Raw genomic sequence first — 20,633 nt, forward strand, 5'->3', positions numbered from 1 at the left:
TAACAGATGTAATGGAGGAGAGACGCTGCAACGATGTGAATTTTAAGGATGACAATTTCAAAATCAAGGCATTTCTGGAGAGTGGTCAGTAAGAAAGAGGTTAATAGCAGCAAATGAATTAACTGTGCAATAAGCAGATTATAAAATATTTTTTGACAAGGAAGTACAAGTACTTTTCCTTCTTTGTTCAAAATGAATAGTGATAATACTCCAGGCTGTGGGAGTTATATCTTCATGGCAATAACATTTCACAAAATACATTTATCAGTGTGCTTGCCTTAAAAGACGTCTCAATAATGTTCAGTGTCTGCACCATTCAAATGAAACGCAACACACATTTCTCGATTCGCTGTGTTTGTATGTGCCACACTATGAGGGTAAAAGAGTGAACATGACATACCATGACACAGATAGTGAAGATGGTTGTGAAAGATCGCAGCAGGATCTTGATCAATTGGCCAGGTAAGCTGAGGAATGGTTGATGGAATTTAATACAGAAAAATGTGAGGGTTGCATTTTGAGACGTCTAACAAGGGCAGGACCTACACAGTTAATGGTAGGGCTGTGGGGAGTGTTGTAGAGCAGAGGGATCGAGGAGTGCAGGTGCATGGTTCCTTGAAGGTCAAGTCGCAGGTAGATAAGGTGATCAAAAAGGCTTTTGGCACTTTGGCCTTCATCAGTCTGAGTATGGAGTATAGAAGTTGGGAGGTCATGATGCAGTTGTATAAGACGTTGGTGAGAACGCATTTAGAGTATTATGTTCCGTGCTGGGCACCATGTTATAGGAAAGATATCGTCAAGCTTGAAAGGGTTCAGAGAAAATTTGTACACTGTATCACTCTATGACGCGACAATCTATGTAAAATGGAACAAATGCAAAAACGAAAATTGAAATGTAGACAAGAAAACACGATTTAAAAATAAATGTAAGCACACTGCCCTGGGAAGAGAAAGTGTAGCCAATCCAAAAACATTCAAAATTATTTGGTCTCTTCATGTTAGTTCCTAGATTTTAATTTATGTTTGCTAAGAATTAGAAATGAATAATGTAGAGTCTGCAATGAACCATTAGTGAGATTAAAAAAAGTGAAATCTTAAACATTGCTGCAGCACATAGAAATAAGAACACGAATCAAGCAATTTTATTGCTCTTTTTCTTTAGCAGTGAAACTTGTGTTGGACATAGAAACATAGAAAACAGGTGCAGGGGGAGGCCATTCGGCCCTTTCAGCCAGCACCGCCATTCATTGTGATCATGGCTGATCATCCACAATCAGTAACCCGTGCCTGCTTTCTCCCCATACCCCTTGATTCCGCTAGCCCCAAGAGCTCTATCTAACTCTCTTTTAAATTCATTCAGTGAATTGGCCTCCACTGCCTTCTGTGACAGAGAATTCCACAAATTCACAACTCTCTGGTGAAAAACTTTTTCTCATCTCGGATTTAAATGGCTTCCCCTTCATTCTTAGACTGTGGCCCCTGGTTCTGGACTCCCCCACATTGGGAACATTTTTCCTGCATCTAGCATGTCCAGTCCTTTTATAATTTTATGTTTCTATAAGATATCCTCTCATCCTTCTAAATTCCAGTGAATACAAGCCCAATCTTTCCTCATATGACAGTCCCGCCAGCCCAGGGATTAACTTCGCGAACCTACGCTGCACTGGCTCAATAACAAGGATCTCCTTCCTCAAATTAGGAGACCAAAATGGCACACAATACTCAAAATGTGGTCACACCAGGGCCCTGTACAACTGCAGAAGGACCTCTTTACTGCTATACTCACATCCTCTCGTTATGAAGGCCAACATGCCATTAGCTTTCTTCACCACCTGCTGTACCTGCATGTTTACTTTCAGTGACTGGTGTACACAGACACTCAGGTCTCGTTGCACTTCCTTTTTTCCTAATCTGACATCGAGATAATAATCTGCCTCCTTGTTCTTGCCGCCAAAGTGGATAACCTCACATTTATCTACATTATACTGTATCTGCCATGCATCTGTCCATTCAGTCAACCTGTCCAAGTCACCCTGCAACCTCCTAGCATCCTCTTTACAGTTTACACTGCCACCCTTCTAATGCAATGCTACTTATAAATATGTTTAATTAAACTAAAATGTCTCAATGGGAATTGAAAATAATATGGTTTTCTACAGCAATGCAGCTGCAATTAGTCAATTATCCCCAAAACTGATTTAAATCACTTCTCCAATTATTTTAGCAATTACAGACTCGGGTCGACTTGTTGCAGATAGCATAATTCTCATGTATGAATTTATGATATGTTTCTATTAAATAATTTGCATGGATAGTGAAGTGTGGCAGCAGCGGTGCATGAAATGAAAAATCGAAGTGAAAGTAAAATGCAAAGAGTGGAATAATTGCTTAAAAGAAAATAAAGTGCAGGAGTAAGTCAGCAGGTCAGGCGGCATCTCTGGAAGATATGGATAGTGGATGTTTCATGTTGGGAACTTCTACAGACTAATTAGAAGAGGGGTGAGAAAGCTGGAAAAGAAGTGGGGGCAGGACAAAAACAGGCGAGCAATAGGTGGATACAGGTGAGAGGGGTTTTGATTGGCAGATGGGGGTGATAAACTGGAGGTGATAAGGATGTCAGATAGAGAGAGGAGAGAAGGAGTGAAATGTAAAGCTGGAGGGAGAGATGTGGATGGAAGGAGACAGGGGGTAAGGGAAAGAGGGGGGATGAAAGGAAAATGGATGACGGGATGGGAGATGATTGTACAGAGGGGAAAAGAGCAGGGTGATTGTGTGGGAGGTGGTGGTGGTGGGAGGTGGGGGGTGGGGGGGTGGGGGGGGGGGGAGAAGATCATAAGTGATAGGAGCAGAATTAGGCCATTTTGCCCATCAAGTCTACTCCACCATTCAATAATGGCTGATCTATCTCTACCTCCTAACCCCATTCTCTTGCTTTCTCCCCATAACCTCTGGCACCTGTACTAATTAATTGGTGGGAGAAATGTGAACACACTGGGGTCGGGCAACCTGGGAAAATAAAGGGCAGCAGGTTATCATTTGAAGTTGGAGAATTCAATGTTCATGCCGTTGGGTTTTAGTTTAGTTCGGCTTTAGTTTAGAGATATAACACGGAAACAGGCCCTTCAGCCCACCGAGTCCACGCTAACCAGCGATCCCCGCACATTAACACTATCCTACACACACAAGGGACAATTTAGTATTATGCCAAGCTAATTAACCTACAAACCTGTACGTCTTTGGAGTGTGGGAGAAAACCGTAGCTCCTGGGGAAAACCCACATGGTCTCAGGGAGAATGTACATACTTTGCACAGACAAGCACCTGTAGTCAGGATCGAACCTGGGTCTCTGACGCTGTAATGCATAAACTTTAGCGCTTCACCACTGTGCCACCGGGTTGTAAACTACCCAAGTGAAATACGAGGTGCTGTTCCTCCAGTTTGTTTGTGGCCTCACTCTGGCAATATGGATAGAAAGCATGAAATGGGAAGGGGAGTTAAAGTGGTTAGCAATTGGGAAACCCAGCAGGCCTGAGATCTGGCTTTACGATTTAAGTACTAGGTTGTTCAACATAATGGATTTGTTTAAATGCTGTCAGTCACTGTGGAATTCGAGTGGGCTGGCCAGAGGTGCATATTTGCACTGAGGAGGAACAAGTGCTTCCCTTGGTCTTCTTGGCAAATAGTGATGAAACGGCATTTGGACGGTCAAACGGGAGTCAACAGTGGTGGATGGGGAAAAGAGGATGAAGTCTGGAACAGGAGGCTGTGCTGATCCAGGACTCAAAGACATTTTGACTAAATTGTAGGACTGCTTCTTTCTTTTCACCAACTGCTGACCTGTTTCAGCACGTCAGGAAAGATTTTCTCTTGAGATCGTGGGTAAAATGCCTTTAGGGTCTGATTAAACTCCAAGGACCTCAGATCGTGTACATTTGTGAGGAAACTGAAGCTAAATGTCTCACCTGTTGATAGAACCATGCATGTTTGCAATTCACACACTGACAAAAGGTTATGTTCACGCAGGTTTAGTAAATTGCTCATCTATATTTCAACCAAAAGTAAAGATTTCCGGATAGAACAACACCCTTGGTTTTTTTTTTGGACTGCATTACACATAGTAACATAGAAAAATAGGCACAGGAGTAGGCCATCGGCCCTTTGATCATGGCTGATCATCTAAAATCAGTACCCCAATCCTGCTTTTCCCCCCAAATCCCTTGATTCCTTTAGTCCTAAGGGCTAGATCTAACATCCTCTTGAAAACATCCAGTGAATTGGCCTCCACTGCCTTCTGTGGCAGAGAGATCCACAGATTCACAACTCTCTGGGTGAAGAAGTGTTTCCTCATCTCAGTCCTAAACAGCCTACCCCTTATTCTTAAACTGTGACCCCTGGTTCTGAACTCCCCCAACACCGGAAACATTTTTCCTGCATCCAAGCCTATCCAATCCTTTAAGAATGTTATATGTTTCTATAAGATCGCCTCTCATCTTTCTAAATTCCAGTTAAAAACAAGCCCAGTTGACCCATTCTTTCATCATATGTCAGTCCCGCCATCCCGGGAATTAACCTGGTGAACCTACGCTGCACTCCCTCAATAGCAAGAATGTCCTTCCTCAAATTAGGAGAACAACATTGCACACAGTACTCCAGGTGTGGTTTCACCGGGGCCCTGTACTACTGCAGTAGGACCTCCTTGTTCCTAAACTCAAATCCACTCTAAATGTTGGCCAACATGCCATTAGCTTTCTTCACTGCCTGCTGTACCTGCATGCTTACTTTCAGTGACTAATGTACAAGGACACCCAGGTCTAGTGGCACCTCCCCTTTTCCTAATCTGACACCATTCAGCTAATAATCTGCCTTTCTGTTCCTGCCACCAAAGTGGATAACCTCACATTTATCCACATTATACTGCATCTGCCATGCAACTGCCCACTCACCCAACCTATCCAAGTCACTCTGCAGCCTCATAGCATCCTCATCGCAGCTCACACTGTCACCCAGCTTTGTGTCATCTGCAAACTTGGAGATGTCACCTTTAATTCCCTCTTCTAAATCGTTAATATATATTGTAAATAACTGGGGTCCCAGCACCGAGCCTTGAGGCATCCCACTAGTCACTGCCTGCCATTCTGAAAAGAACACGTTAATTCCTACTCCTTGCTTCCTGTTTGCCAACCAGTTCTCTATCGATGTCAATACCCTACCCCCAATACCACGTGCTCCATTTTTACACACTGATCTCTTGTGTGGGATCTTGTAAAAGCCTTTTTGAAAGTCCAGATACACCACATCCACTGGCTCTCCCTTAGCCATTCTACTTGTTACATTCTCAAAAAATTCCAGAAGATTAGTGGAGCATGATTTCCCCTTTATAAATCCATGCTGACTTTGACCGATCCTGTCACTGCGTTCCAAATGCACTGCTATAACATCGTTAACAATCGACTCGAGCATCTTCCCCACTACTGATGTAAGGCTAACTGGTCTATAATTGCCCGTTTTCTCTCTCCCTCCTTTTTTTTGTTAAAGTGGGGTTACATTGGCTACCCTGCAGTCCACAGGAACTGATCCAGAGTCAAGAGAACATTGGAAAATGATCACCAATGCATCCACAATTTTCATAGGGCCACCTCCTTGAGTACTCTGGGATGCAGACCATCAGGCCCTGGAGATTTATCTGCCTTCAGTCCCAACAGTTTACCTAACATAATTTCCTGACTAATGTGGATTCCCTTTAGTTCCTCCCTCCCACTAGATCCTCGATCCCCTGGTATTTCTGGGAGATTGTTTGTGTCTTCCTTAGTGAAGACAGAACCAAAGTACTCATTTAACTGTTCTGCCATTTCTTTGTTTCCCATTATAAATTCACCTGTCTCTGATTACAGACCCCTCCCACCCCAACCATGGGCTGTTTGCCCTCCTCCTATCAGGGAGGCGGTACAGGAGCCTCAGGTCTCGTACCAGTAGGATGAGGAACAGCTTCTACAATTATACCATCACATTGCTGAACTCGGAGTCCCGCGGATAGATTTCTCCGGTCCCTCCGTCCCCATTGTTTAATTATTCTGTATTTTTGATTATTCTGTATCTTCTTTTTTTTAAATTTCTATATGCACTACTACTACGGACTGACGCAAAACTGCATTTCGTTGTACCCATACTTAGTATTTGTGCAATGACATTAAAGTTGAATTGAATTGAATTGAATTGAATTATAAGGGACCCACATTTGTCTTCACTAATCTTTTCCTTTTTACATCTCTAAAGAAGCTTTTAGAGTTCAGGGCATTTAATGATAAATTATACAAGGGTCAGGAGCTCCGGCCTGAAAGGAATGAATGTGACGATGCCCACTAGAGCTCCAAATAATTAAACATCACGCAACTCTTACATAATTGTGATCTATGTAAATAAATAACAAGCAAGCTTCCAACATGGAGAATACTGGAAAACATTTCAGAAGGGCATAAAAATGGAAACAACACCACTAAAAATAAAAGACACAGTGCTGGAATAACTCAGTGGGTCAGGCAACATCACTGGAGAATATGGATAGATTCTTAAAGAAGGGTCCCGACTTGAAACATCACCTATCCATATTCGCCAGAGATGCTGCCTGACCTGCTGAGTTACTCCAGCACTTTGTATCTTTCTGTGTAAACCAGCATATGCAGTTCCTAGTATCCAATGTGAAAAATAAGATGTGTGAATTTGAAAAATAGAGTTTGCATTTACATAGTGCCTTTGACACACCTATTGGAATTTCTCGAAGCGCTTTTGAGATGAAGTTGCCAAGTGCACCTGCCAGCCTCTATAAATAGTGACTGTCGATATGAAGGATAATTGCTTTCCCTCAATATAGAGAATGGGACTTAAAAAAAAAAAAATACCTCAGATGATAGATTGGGCTTAACGATTCAACTAAAACACATTTTGTCCAATAGTGCTAAACTATTGTGCAGGAAGTAGAAACAACTAATTCCAGCTATGGTTCATAGCAAAGAAAGGCACAAAAAGTGCTGGATCAGGCAGCATCTCTGAAGAAAAAGGATGGGTGACGTTTTGGGTTGGGACCCTTCCTCTGACCTGAAACATAACCCATTCTTTTCCTCCACAGATGCTGCCTGATCCACTGAATCGCTCCAGCACTCTGTGTTTATCTATTGTGCAGGAAGGTCAGCTTTGGTCTCTGGAGTGGTAAAAGAACCCCAAACTCTTGTGACTGGGAGACTGTTAAAGGTGAGCCACATAACTCACATATAAACATCTTCCATCACCATACACTCTGCCATGATGCTACTCTTAAAATGAAACCCGTACACAGCTGAAAAATAGAGTATCACTCAAACTGCAAAAAAAAATCTCATCATGACCAGTTATGTGAAATTAATTGACCATTATTATGACTGCTTTCGTGATATGGTTCTGTAAGATGAATTGCCCAGCTGTTGTGAGGGTTGTGCGATTGGAATTCTTCACTTACCAGGCCTGTGAAAGTGCTGTGGACTCCGGGCAACAGTGGGTGTGTAGCATTGCCGGCTGTAGACAGGGGAGCTGATGGAGCCCTGGCTGGAGGACCTATGCACCATTCGATCACGAGCGTCGTGGTATCCCTGAAATATATTTCCATGTGTTACATCCTCAGCTCAGACAACGAAGAGAGCCTTACCGTATTATGTTTTAAAGTGAGCCATCTCAGTGAGAAAGCTGAGAAAGAGTTTGACTGTAAAGTGAACATACAATGAGACCAGAATGGTACAAATGTATCAATAATTAAAGCTGAAAGCATCACAGCTGAGTCCATCTAAAGGGATCATCCAACTTTAACGACATAGAGTCTTAGAATCATATCAGTCTATGTTGTTAAAGTTAATGATTGACAGTAAAGCATTAATCAACTACACAATACACTCTACTCTATAAACTAGAATGATTCTCTATAAAGTAGGAAGGACCTCAATTTCAAATTAACAGCTTCTCTTGAAAAAGAGACTAAATAAAATAATTCCTCTGTTTAATATCATCTGTTACTGGAAGATTTAAAATATGCAGTAAATAATTTATTCTGAAGGTCATTGGCAGTCCAATAAAATATTAAATATCTGTGTTCATTGTAGACTGTGAATATGGGGATAACAAAAAAAATATTGTTAATGCAGACTCAAAGGTCCTTTTCCATGCTTTCTGATTGCAAGACTGAATAACGGGATGTGGATAATGTCAAATAGCGGTGTTTTCTAGATTGCGCCCTCAAAACTACTCAGTCCTTTCAGTCCATCGTATTGTGTTCAGTATGAGCTAAAGGATATTAAGTGTCTGCAAACCTATATCCAATGTGGTTGCACAGTGTATTTACACTGTGTTATTTTCAGTCTAAATATAAGCTCTAATCATTTTTTAGTAATTGTTGGTTTCGTTAACATGGGCATTAATTTAAAAAAAAAATAAATGCACAGATTATGTGCAAGAGGTATAAAAAGACAAAGATTACAATCCAGTGGTTTTGTTAATATGTGCATTGGCAAATATTAAAAAAAGCTCAATTGATAAGTGCAACGGGTAAAAAGAAACAAGCAAACTTTACAATCCTGTGGAAAGTGAACTATTATTTATCGGTTCTAATTTCTATCCAACTTTGGCCACTTCCTTTGGCAAACTCCTTTCTTTGGTCTTGACAATCTTTTGGAAACTTCAGGCTTGTGCTGTATTTGAAATGTGCAACAAATTACAATTTTCATTTTGGGAGGGGGGCGGTGGAAAGGGTGTCAAGCAAATTAGTTTCAGCTCATCACTCAACTGTTTTACCACAGGATCCTGGCCTTGTTGCCAGCTGAGATTCAAACGCCTAACATGGTAGACAACATTGCTTAATTAGTCCTTCCAGCTGTGCCTCATGGAGGTCCTCTGATGAAACAAAGAGCCTGCTGAGCGATGCTGCAGTAAATGTTGTTGGGTTTTTAGTTTGATTAAGCCTTCAGTCAGATCCTTTTGCGGCATTTTAAGTCGACTGACAATCACATTGAACAAAACTGCTTTAAGATGGTGCTGAAAGTACACTTTTGACCTCAGTGGAAATGTTGTGCTTCCACATCAGAATGCTTGATTAAAATTGGCTTGGTTAAGACTGTGTAAGCAGCAGCCCCTCAGCAGTCCTTTAACAAGCTTGATTTTTCAGGAGCTGAGTTTTTGGTCAACATCATGTAAAGCCAGAAAGCTCGAAGAAACACAACTTTTGTTCCAACTTTGTCAGAAATCATTATTACTTCTTTTCACTAAAAAGAACAAGAAAACTGCATAGCAGTTACTGTGTACTCCTTGCTGGTCAAGCAAAGGATACCAAGTTTAAAAAAAAGTTACGTTAGTCAAAGCTAACTCAGCTTCTTACTCTAACTGAAAGAAAAGGCACAAGGACAGCAAAATCATTTGGATCACATAGAGAATCACAAGACAGGAAGATCGACACCAGACAGGATCTGAACACAGGAAGAGAAGTCGGTAAGGAGGTGTGATAGATTTAGAAGAGGATTTAGGAGGATAGTTGAACTGGCATTCTTGGGTCTTCTTTAACATTTTTCAGCACAAGAGCATTAGGTAAAACCAACATAGTATCTATAAGACAGTGGAAAAACCCTTGGGAATAGGGGTCATTTTTTCACTTGTAAAAGGATAGTTCTCTTAATGAAAGTCATAAGTGAATATAATACAGCCTAGCCAGTATTTATAGTCATATCACCAGTAGGTCAGTATGATTGATAGACACAGATAGGCAACTGAGCATCCATCATTCATTTCCATAATTTAGGTGTGAACATCATTTATCAAGTATCCAAGTCTTTGAAATAACAGGCAGGACCCCTGTGTTAGAAGTAATCCTGGAGACATTTCAGAAGCATCAAACAACAGTGGCACAGGGTGACACAGCATAGTCCTTGTGTAACTCCTACATCTCAAATGTAGCAACACTGCAATCAGCTTTAGCAAGCGACACATCACTCCTAAAACATCTCAGTGGCCTGATGTTCTCAATGGTTCAGTGCAGGGCGACACAGCGGCGTTGCGGTAGAGATGCCAGCGTTACGCTGCCAGAGACCCAAGTTCGAACCTGACAATGGATGCTGTCTGTATGAGTGATAGAGACCAGGTAAATACTGGAGTGACAGACCACCAATAGCAATCCCATATCTAGCCCCTTGTATTTCTCAACAGGGAAAATATAAGGGCAAGCACCTGTGTAAATCAACAGCAAGTTCCAATTAATGTGAACTATGCCGTTTACATGTATTTGTTTGATGGATCAATCCTTCCATGGATTTCTGTTTAAATTAAGGTCCAGTCACCAATAATAAACAGAAACGTTTAATCTCTCTCTGCCAGAAAGCAATTACCAACAGAAAACTTTCTTTTCGCAGGAAAATAATTTAAGGGGCTTTTAGATAGGCATATGGAAACGCAGGGAATAGTGGGATGTGGATCTCATAGAGGCAGATCAAATTAGTTTATCTCGGCATCATGTTCTGCACAGTTATTGTGGGCCGAAGGGCCTTGTCCTGTGCTGTACTGGTCTATGTAGGTGATATTGTCCACACTGTTACAGAGACAGAATATACCAGAACACAGTGAGAATACTATCTATGGCCATTTTGATGACTGCCTCATTAGAGTCATCTTAATTAAGACAACAGTAGACTGCATGTTTGATTTGAGAAACAAGAGGCTGAGTCAAACAAAAATTGGATTGCAATCAGTCTAATCTATTCAATGAAGCCCTTCCACCTAAAAGATCAGCATGATATTTCTCGTTTAGATACTGCTATACATTTCTAGCTATTAATATTTTCATTTGAGATTTCTAGCATTGACAGAGTTCTGTCCATCTCTGCTAGAAGATGGTAAGTGAGTGATGGTTACATTGGGCTCCACTGTGATGTGCTTTGCTTCAGTATCCCATGAGTATTGTTAAACCAAATTTCATGATTCTACCGAAGATAGGCACAAAATGCTGGAGTAACTCAGCGGGTCAGACAGTATCTCTGGAGAAATGGAATAGGTGACGTTTCGGGTCGAGAGCCTTCTTCAGACTGGAATGTCTTTCAACAAAACGTCACCTGTTCCTTTTCTCCAGAGATGCTGCCAGAACCGCTCAGCATTTTGTGTCTATCTCGGGTGTAAACTAGCATCTGCAGTTCCTTCATTCACAGTTCTACCTATGCATTGAAGAATATACTATGGCAGGAAGCAAAAGATGATTGCAGAGAGAAGGCTGAGAGGTGAATATGAAGGGATATACTGACCTCAGCTGAAGGTGTGGGGGAAAGTGTCCTTGGCGACTGTCAGATATTTTTTAAAAAAGGAAAAAAAAAACATGTAAATCCATTTTTCTGGGAAACATCAGATGTAAATTGAATAAGTCTGAGAAAACGAATCACCGTAAACCTTTCGGTTTATTTCTGGGGCATATGGACTCAGACAAACACATTTCATGATTTAAAAAAAAGATCATGTTACATTAAACAAAATATTTCCATATATGCCATAATGAAACAGATGCAAATCAGGAAAACATGAACAAATTAAATCAATAAAGCTCGAGCTGACACACACATATTGTTAATGCTGATATTAATTATTATTATTTATACATATAGAATTTCCAAACGTGCTCAATGCGATTGTGTTCCTTCTTTGACTATTTCAATTTAGCAAAGGGGATCTCAGCAAAATACATTATTTAGAAATTATCCAGTGCACTTGATTAGAATCATGTCTTTTTCCTTGTCTGGACTAACGGATAGCTCACCTTGAGTAACAGGCCACTATTAAGTTAAACAAAAAGCCTAAGGTACATGTAGCTTCTCTCTCTTTGTAATATCATTGAAGAAAGCAAGATGGAACAAGGTCCAAAGAACTGTGGTAGGGGCCTGAAATAGTACACTTGTGAAGCAGGTTTAAATCCTACACAGCGGCTGATGAATTTAAGTTTGGATACTGAAATAAATATAGAATCCTAGCTTCAACAACGGTGTCCATAAAATTACTACATTGCCATCAAATGCACAGCTGGTTCATTTGTTATCCTCACCAGAACATGTGATTCTAGACCCACCGTGATGTGGTTGAATCCTAACTGGGTTGTAAAATGAATCCTAACTGGGTTTCAAAGCTAGGCCTAGTAATGCTGTCTTTGTCAGCCACATCAATGAATGAACAAAAGAGACAAGACATTTTCCACATAATATAAAGTGATGTGTACTTTCACAATTATGGATTTTAATATAAAAATAGGCCAGATAATTTCAACATGAAAGCACAGTTCCAAAATAACTTGATTCTGACCAAGCAATCACTCCATCACAGATCTACACTCATATCTGATCAATGATGCCCTTTTTGTGGCAAATCTCAAATTAGTATGCATACTTTTGTTTTGGTGGTTTAGAATGTAGTAGCATTGGATTGCCACGTTAACCAAAGCATCAATGCAGTATTCCATATACTTTAATTGCACTCAAATCAACATGAGGCATAACATATGACTGCTCATTGGCAACTTGCCAGGATTTGCAAGCAAACATGAATTACTTCAGGAGTTTCACGATATAAAATGACCTTTGCCACATCATACAAGAGGGAAGGTGCCAGTAAATGATATGACAGGGAATATAATGGCAGGCAGGCTTGACTCCCTCAGCTCACAATTATCTGCATTTCACCTCAATCCCCTCCAAGCATATGGTGCATTAAGAATCTAATTCATTGATCCAATGTTGCAAGCATCATTGCACGCTGCAATAGTGAGCCACCTAAAGTTCACTGGTTGAATCTGAATTGAGTTAGATGATCTCATTCTAGCAGTAGTGTTACAGTTGGTTTTAGCTCAAGTGAGACAAAATAAAGAGCAGCCAATGTTCCCAGTTCTGAATGCAATTTAATAAATCTTGCTGCAGCTGGACATTTGATGTTGAACAACATTGAGACAAAACTGACTAGAAGGGCCCCTCAGTTGTCTAATCTGCCAATTATTAGTGTTTCAGCTCCCATATGGATAATGTTGAGGCACAAAAGGGAAACTGCTGATCATGAAGCTACGTAGTGGCAGGATGACTACAGCACACTCTCTGCCCCCGCTTATTTTCTCATGCAACTCTGTCATCTGCACTACACAAGTACTCAGTGATACTGTGCTGTGTATTTTGATGAATAAAGTCACGTCAAATGGGTGTACTTTGTCTTTAGTAATAAGAATTTAAACTGTGCCATTGTCATTTTACAGCTACCAACATTTCTACTGGAGAGCAATGATCAAATTGCTCTCCAGGGATGTCTTTATCTCCTTTCTATTTTAGTCTCGGGCTCCAGTAGATTGTGGAGCCAGTTGGATTTCCAGATGAATTAAAGTACAGTTTCTGCACCTGGAGCCTTTCTGTGTTTGGAGTCAATCCTTGCTGCTACTGAGACCACAGAATTTGTGCTGTATATTTGGTTCTGTGATCTCACCTCCTGCCATGTCATCATTATCCTACTATTTATGTAAACACGTGCTTATCTTACCAAGTTATTACTGGAGTGAACCTGGTGCGGCCTTTGCAGATTGCCCATCTCCATCATGTCTTTGTGGAATATGCATTCAACATTCCTTCAGTCAATGCATTCCAATTCATATACCAGCACCTACAGTTCCTTTCTGCACATTTTGTCTGCTCCACTACAAAATCTCCTCAAGGTATGCATACATTGATGGTTCTCCTCCTCTCTCCGACAGGAGTTCTGGGAGACCCTCTCTCACTGCTACTCCCAGTTCCCTCCCCATTGCTTTCAGTCTGAAGAAGGATCCCAACCCGAAACGTCACCCATTCTATTTCATCAGAGATACTGCCTGACCCGCTGAGTTACTCAATCTTTGGTTTATACCAGCACCTACAGTTCCTTTTTACCCATTTCATAACAACGTGTTCGCAAGCACTTCACCATTTCACATACTTATCGTAACAAAACAATCCAAATTTGAGGAATTTCTCAGTTGTAGGAGACCCTTGCTTCGATTCACAGTATGCTTTAATCATCTATACCAGTAACTAACGTGGTAAACTAAGACAGAGCAATTATTTTTCCCCTTTCTTAAAGAAGGATAACCAATGTTCAGATTATATTATGAAACCAATTATATTCGTGGTCCTTCTGTGATGTTGCAGACCCATGGTTTCATAACCATATGAAGTCATACATCATGGAAGTAGGCCAATTGTTCCATTGGGCTGTAGAGTTCTTAATTTATGTTACTAAGCTGCTCTTTCCTCTAGATCCTACGATTTATTTCCTCTTTCAGGTAATTAACCCCATCAATGTTTTAAGCAATTCAGAAACTTGCTTTTAATACCCGCTCAGTCACTGCACTCCACATCATCATAAGTCATTGTGCTGCATCAAAGTTTCCTCATCTCCTCTACAGATATATATTTTTTGACACTCCTCTTAAAACTGAACACCTGCCAATGGAGGGGGGTTTGCTTCTCAGGGAGAATTGTCCATCCTCCAGATACAGTCACAACATCTCACTTACACTGTAATGCTGCCACAGAGCTCAGGACTGCAGACACTCGTAGGGTGCAACCATCAATTAGGTAATACCTGTCACAAGGCAAAACCAAATCACGGTCGGCCTGACCAAAAATAACTGTATGTACCCTGGCCTCACAATTGGCAAATAGCAAGAGCTCCCTTTGGTGTTGTTATTTTGGGGCCAAATAACAATGTTGGCTGAGGAAGGCTGTGGCCAAGCGCAAGTAGAGTAGATTTACAATCCTTTCCCGGGCAACTAGGCTCTGCATTTCTACTTTCAACTCATTTATCATTTTGAGAGAAATAGTAAGCAGAGATAATCTGCACAATGCTCTTGTGGCACCTTCAAAAATTGTAGTCTCCCCATCCACAATATATCAAAGCTGCTGGGGGGTTTTTTTGTACTGTGTATTTCACACAATGTAAGAAGCTCAAGCTCATAACAAATTTAGTTAAATTGTTTCTTTGAAACATGTGCCCATATTCCTCACTGATGACACTGAAGGGATTTTGGTTAATTTAACTTGGCTTTTCTCCTTTTCACATACAAAATCATGAACCACCAGACTGTGACAGTTATTGACAGCACTCCTAGGAATGATCACCATCTCAAGCATCCAAGTACAATTAGATGTTATTTTGGCCACAAGTTTTAGAGGACACACCATGACTACACAGCTCATGGTACATGCGTTTTTCACAGTAAGAATGTTATAACTTCTTTCAATTTTATGCTTATTTTCTAAATGTTGCATTATTGTGGACTATTAAAACAAATTATAATAATATCTAATTGTAACCAAACCTAAATGATTTGATCATTTTAGAAATGATAAGAAGCAACTGATCAAAGGTGGAATTTTAATTTGGCAAACATTACTTTCAATTGGAATGTGAAGTTCTACAAAATGAAGGTTAATTCAAGCTCAATTTCTTAATGCTCAGTTTGTGTTCTTTACACTTCCACCAGACTGCTACCCTCCCAAATGTCTAGCACCGATACTGGTTTGTGTTTCCGTCTTGAGTTAATAGGATCTCCAAACACAAAACCTCTTTGGATTTTCTACAAACATCATTGAGAGGATTGGGACAAACAATCTGTCCACTGGCTGTTACAAGTGGATCAAAAATGAAAGTTTCTCCCTGGATATCTAGCGGAACAATGACAAGACAATGGACGGGTAAGATTAATGTACCTCTCCCATACTATGACGCTCATGTCTATCTTCAATTGTAGCACCAAAATATGGCTCATATGTGATCAGGTCAGGACGTTCAATATCATAAATGGCCTTAACTTTGGGGATCGCAGCCAGATCCTTATAGTCAAGGATCTCATTGTCCACTTTTGCCTGGGAAAAGAAAACATTGAAGAATATTTCAGAGCTTAACCAATCTGATGTAATCGAATTTCTTAATCTCAAGCGAAATTACAAGATAACAATATCATGTCTAAAGAAAAAGAAATGAAGACCAGTATTTCAAATGGGGCGGCATGGTGGCATAGCGGTAGAGTTGCTGCCTTACAGCGCCAGGGACCCGGGTTTGATCCTGACTATGGGTGCTGTCTGTACAAAGTTGTACATTATCCTCGTGACCGTGTGGGTTTTCCCAGGGAGCACCAGTTTCATCCCACATTCCGAAGACGTACAAGTTTGTAGGTTAATTGGCTTCAGGAAACATTGTAAATTGTCCCTAGTCCTTGGGATAGTGCTCGTGTACTGGGCTTGCTGGTTGGCTTGGTCTCGGTGGGCCGAAGGGCCTGTTTCCACACTGTATCTCAAAACTAAACAAAACTAAATGGAACAAGCAACAGAGAAAACAAGGTCTTTGGTTGTGTTTTAAGAGTCAAGAGTCAAGACAGTGTTATTGTAATGTGTCCCAGATAGGACAATGATATTTTCATATATTGGCAGCTTCAATGCAACTGGATTTATAAAGATAACTTAATATTCTTGCACACATTAAGCACTGCAGATCAAGGGGGATTTTGCCGCTAATTTGTTGTGTGCTTTTCACACAAAAGGCTACATCAGATACATCCAGAATAGCAAGGGTGGGGTACAAGTTTAGTTTACTTTTAAGACCCAGCGTGGAAACAGGCCTTTCAGCTCAGAGCCCACACCGACCATCGATCACCCGTTCACACTAGTTCCATGTTATCCCACTTTTGCATCTCCATTCCCTGCATAATCTCTCTAAACCCGCACATCTTTGGGATGTGGGAGGAATCCGGAGCATACAGAGGAAACCCTTGTAATCACAGGGAGAATGTGCAAACTCCATACAGATAGCACTCCAGGTCAGGATTAAACCCATGCTACAAAGTCATGCACCTTCAACCAATGCACCAAAGGAAAAGATAATCCATGAAACCAAAGTCAAACTGGGACTACTGCTGTTAGTTGAGTTCAGACTACTCAATGTAAAGATCACCCACCAACTATCGGTGGAGCCATTCCTCTTGAGGAAAGGATTGCCAGCATAGGCACTTCATCTACTCACACACCATGAGATTTCTCAGAATTTGCACAAAATCGTTTGGCACCTTTGGTAGGGTTTGCACTGTTGGAAGTGGAACGGACTGACGGCCTCAGCATTCTACCACATGACCATCAAAAGGTCTTTCCACCAACGCATGGAGGAGAACTTGGTCTTAGCAGCAAGTTAAATAAACTGTAGTTAGATTTTTTTAAATACCACGCTAGGCTCTAGCAGCACCTGCAGTATAACGTATCTGGGGCATCGAGCATTATGAGACGTAGAAGCTCAGGGGAAAATCCTTCACCAAACGCTTTTATTTTCCCTAAATATTCTGCGTTCAAGAATGAGGAGATCTCTCACTGTTACTCACGTATATTGTGTGGCCGGGAGAACTGGAGCCAGGTCTGGAGGAAATACTTTCAGAAGAAGATCGAGTTGGCTGTAAATAGAAAAGAGAAGAGAAAAATAGAATGAGTCTTCTTGAAGTGAACTCTGTGACAACATGATCGATGCAGAACCCTTCCCAAGAACATTTCACAGCAAAAGTGGAAAGAGATGTGGTGCAAGTTCAAGATGTCCAATGTCCAAGTCTCGAAAAGATCCTTTTTTTTACATCCTTTTCCTTTTTGGCTTCATAGCATTGAATGTGCTGCCATTTCATATAATGCTGGCTGGCAAGGGTAAAATACATTCAATCTCGGACAATGGTTCTGTGTGCCGATCATGTCAGTTGGGCCAGGGTGGGAGAGAGCGAGGAGGAGGAAGGGTCAAGGGCTTGCATCCCCATCCTCTGAAGCACATAAGTAATAGAAATTTAGACCAGATATTCAGTGAGCATGACTGAACGGAAAAGCAGACTGATATCAAAATATCCTTGATGTGATGAGGAAACCACCAATCATTTTCAACAGGAAAGTTACACTTTGCAATATGCAATACACTATTAAGGAACCAAGTCCACTTCAATTACGAAGAATAGGTATTTCTCACAACAGTACCAGAACAAAACACCTTTGTGCTGCCATGATGTAGGGGGATTGAACGTCAATGAGAATATTAAGAGCTGAAGAGAGAAGGCATTAAACTGAATTACACAAATTGTCAATAACCAATTCCTGACGAGAAAAGTACGCTTTCAAGCATCATCATAAATGAAGGGAGTATATGTGCTTGACCACTTAAAAGAGCCGGTCTTCTTGCAAGAATATGATAAACTGTCAGTTGTCATAATAAGGTATTTCAATTGAGAAACCAGAGATCATTTTGAACTTATGTGTGACAGTCATTCAACAAGTCAACTGAAATGTAGCTTCTGATAATCATGAGCCGAGGACACTTCTCTTCATCACCTTACAGTCACATTCCTTAGGGTATAATGGCTGCAGTGGCTGTCTCACAACGCCAGAGACCCACGTTCAATGCCGACCTCGGGGGGACCACTCTGTGTGAAGTCCAGTGACTGCGTGGGTTTTCTCTGAATGCTCTGGTTTCCTCCCACAATCCAAAAATACGCATGTTTGTAGGTTAATTGGCCTCTGTAAATTGTGCTTCGTGTGTAGGATCTGAAACTGGGATCACATAGAACAAGTGTATGGGTGATCGTTGTTCGGCGAGGACTCGGTGGGCCAAAGGGCCTGTTTCAATGCAGTATCCCTAAACTATAAACCTTTAAACAAAAAGGGGGTGTTCAGTTCAAATGTTCATTGGTGGTTGCAGGTATTATTTTGTAGCAGGGACTGGGGAAAATGTGGGTGCATGTGGGATGGATAAGTGTATCTTCTATTTTCCATCCACCCAAAGAGGCATTGATGCTGCCTGCTGTTCATTTCCATAGCAGCAAGAGCTAAACCTGCATTCACAATGCCCTACTACTACATCGGCATATCAAATCCCAAGCAACATACTTTTCTAAACTGACTTTGATTGATTGATTGATTGATTGTAGACAAAAATGCTGGAGAAACTCAGAGGGTGAGGCAGCATCTGGAGCGAAGGAATAGGTGCCGTTTCGGGTCGAGACCCTTCTTCAGACCCTGATTGATTGATTGAAAGATAGGATCAGCATCAAAACAGGGCCTTTGACCCACCAAGTCCATGTCAACCATCGGTCACCTGTTCACACTAGTTCTACGTCATCCCACGTTCTCATCCACTCCCTACGCACTGTAGATGCAGTTTATAGATGCTAATTAACCTACAAACCCCAATGTATTTACAATTGTGGGAAAACCCAGAGGAAACACACGCACCAATCAAAGTGAGACCATGCAAACTCCGCATAGACAGCACCCGCGGTCAGGATCGAACCCGGTTCTCTGGCGTGTGAGGCAGCAGATCTACCACTGTGCACCACTGTGACCCTTTTCAGGAATTGTGGAATAGAATAATTCACTGTTTACTTCTACCATTACATAGGATAACCACACGCCAATGATTTTAATTCAAGCCAACTATTAAGATTTTCGACATTAGGTTCAATTGAAAAAGATTGTTGATAGCCTCGACTGATGTAAATTGAAACATCATCTTGCACTGACGCACTCTGAACTGAATACAAGCTTCCCACTCTCGAGCATAAACATACCTATTTAATTGCAATTTTAGGTCAAAGCCAAACACAAAGCAAAGGGCAGTTCCTGATGTTATAGCTACAGAGTACTTGCGCCTAATTTTATAATACCCCCTCTGTTAACTGCTTCCTGGGCACCAATTTAGATTGCACTGTAATTTACTCTGTGTGACAATGTCATTAACCCTGAGTTCGTGTCTCACTCACATGGGGATCAGTGTCTTTGAATAAAGAATAATGACTGGTTTATGAGTCAAGTCTAATATATTCATTTCATTCTTCAATAACTAAATATTTGATCAATTCTAAATCATGTACATAATATAACAGTACTATACCGAATCATATAAGTGTGGAAAGCAGGCACAAAATGCTGTTCAAGCATTTATAGTTTCAATGATGTGCACTTTGAGTACAATGCGATGGAATTGTTCGGTTTTATATATATTCATAGAAATATACACCATGGAAACAAGGCTCTTCAACTCAATGAGTTCCCACTGACATCTGGCACCCATTTACACTAATCTTACATTAATACTGTTTCTATTATTCTCTCCGCATTCTCACTCACTCTTCACAGATTCCATCACTTATCTTCACACGGGGGACACCTTACAGTGTCCAATTAAACTGTCCACCTACACATCTTTGAGAGGTGGGAGCGGAGCAGCAAATCTGCAGGAAATCCACTCAATCACAGGGAGAATGTGCAATCTTAATCCAGAGAGCACTCGGGGTCAGGTCTCTGGTGCTGTGAGGCAGTGGCTCTCCTGGCTGTAGTACTATTCTTAAAATGTATTTACCAAAATGACATTGTGCACATGACATTCCCCCCTTCCCTTTTCCCGTCCCCAATCCCTTCTTCCCAGCCCGCCAGTGCTGCTGCCTGCCTGCCTGCCTGCCTAGAATTGCGTTTGTAGGAGTTGGGTGGAGAAGACTGAAAAAGAGATGTGGGGTGCGGCAAAGCCTGATAAATAATAAGCGAGTAGAGATGAAGAGAGTTTGATTGGCAAAT

General features: G+C 41.1%; 1 protein-coding gene across 10 annotated transcripts in view; it reads right to left on the reverse strand.

The window, feature by feature from the left end:
• ablim1 (actin binding LIM protein 1) overlaps positions 1 to 20,633 on the reverse strand; it is a 250,952-nt gene that overhangs the window by 35,586 nt on the left and 194,733 nt on the right. For 9 of the 10 annotated variants that reach the window (XM_033033929.1, XM_033033933.1, XM_033033932.1 and 6 more), the window contains 4 exons: positions 17,417 to 17,485; positions 15,759 to 15,914; positions 11,298 to 11,333; positions 7,490 to 7,619 (listed from right to left, as the gene is read on the reverse strand). In XM_033033929.1, coding sequence (XP_032889820.1) covers positions 7,490 to 7,619; positions 11,298 to 11,333; positions 15,759 to 15,914; positions 17,417 to 17,485 — 391 coding nt within the window. The remainder of the gene's footprint in view (positions 1 to 7,489; positions 7,620 to 11,297; positions 11,334 to 15,758; positions 15,915 to 17,416; positions 17,486 to 20,633) is intronic. The other variant, XM_033033930.1, reaches the window with a different exon arrangement.

This window comes from Amblyraja radiata, chromosome 15 (genome assembly GCF_010909765.2).
Source record: "Amblyraja radiata isolate CabotCenter1 chromosome 15, sAmbRad1.1.pri, whole genome shotgun sequence".
Lineage (NCBI taxonomy): Eukaryota > Metazoa > Chordata > Chondrichthyes > Rajiformes > Rajidae > Amblyraja > Amblyraja radiata.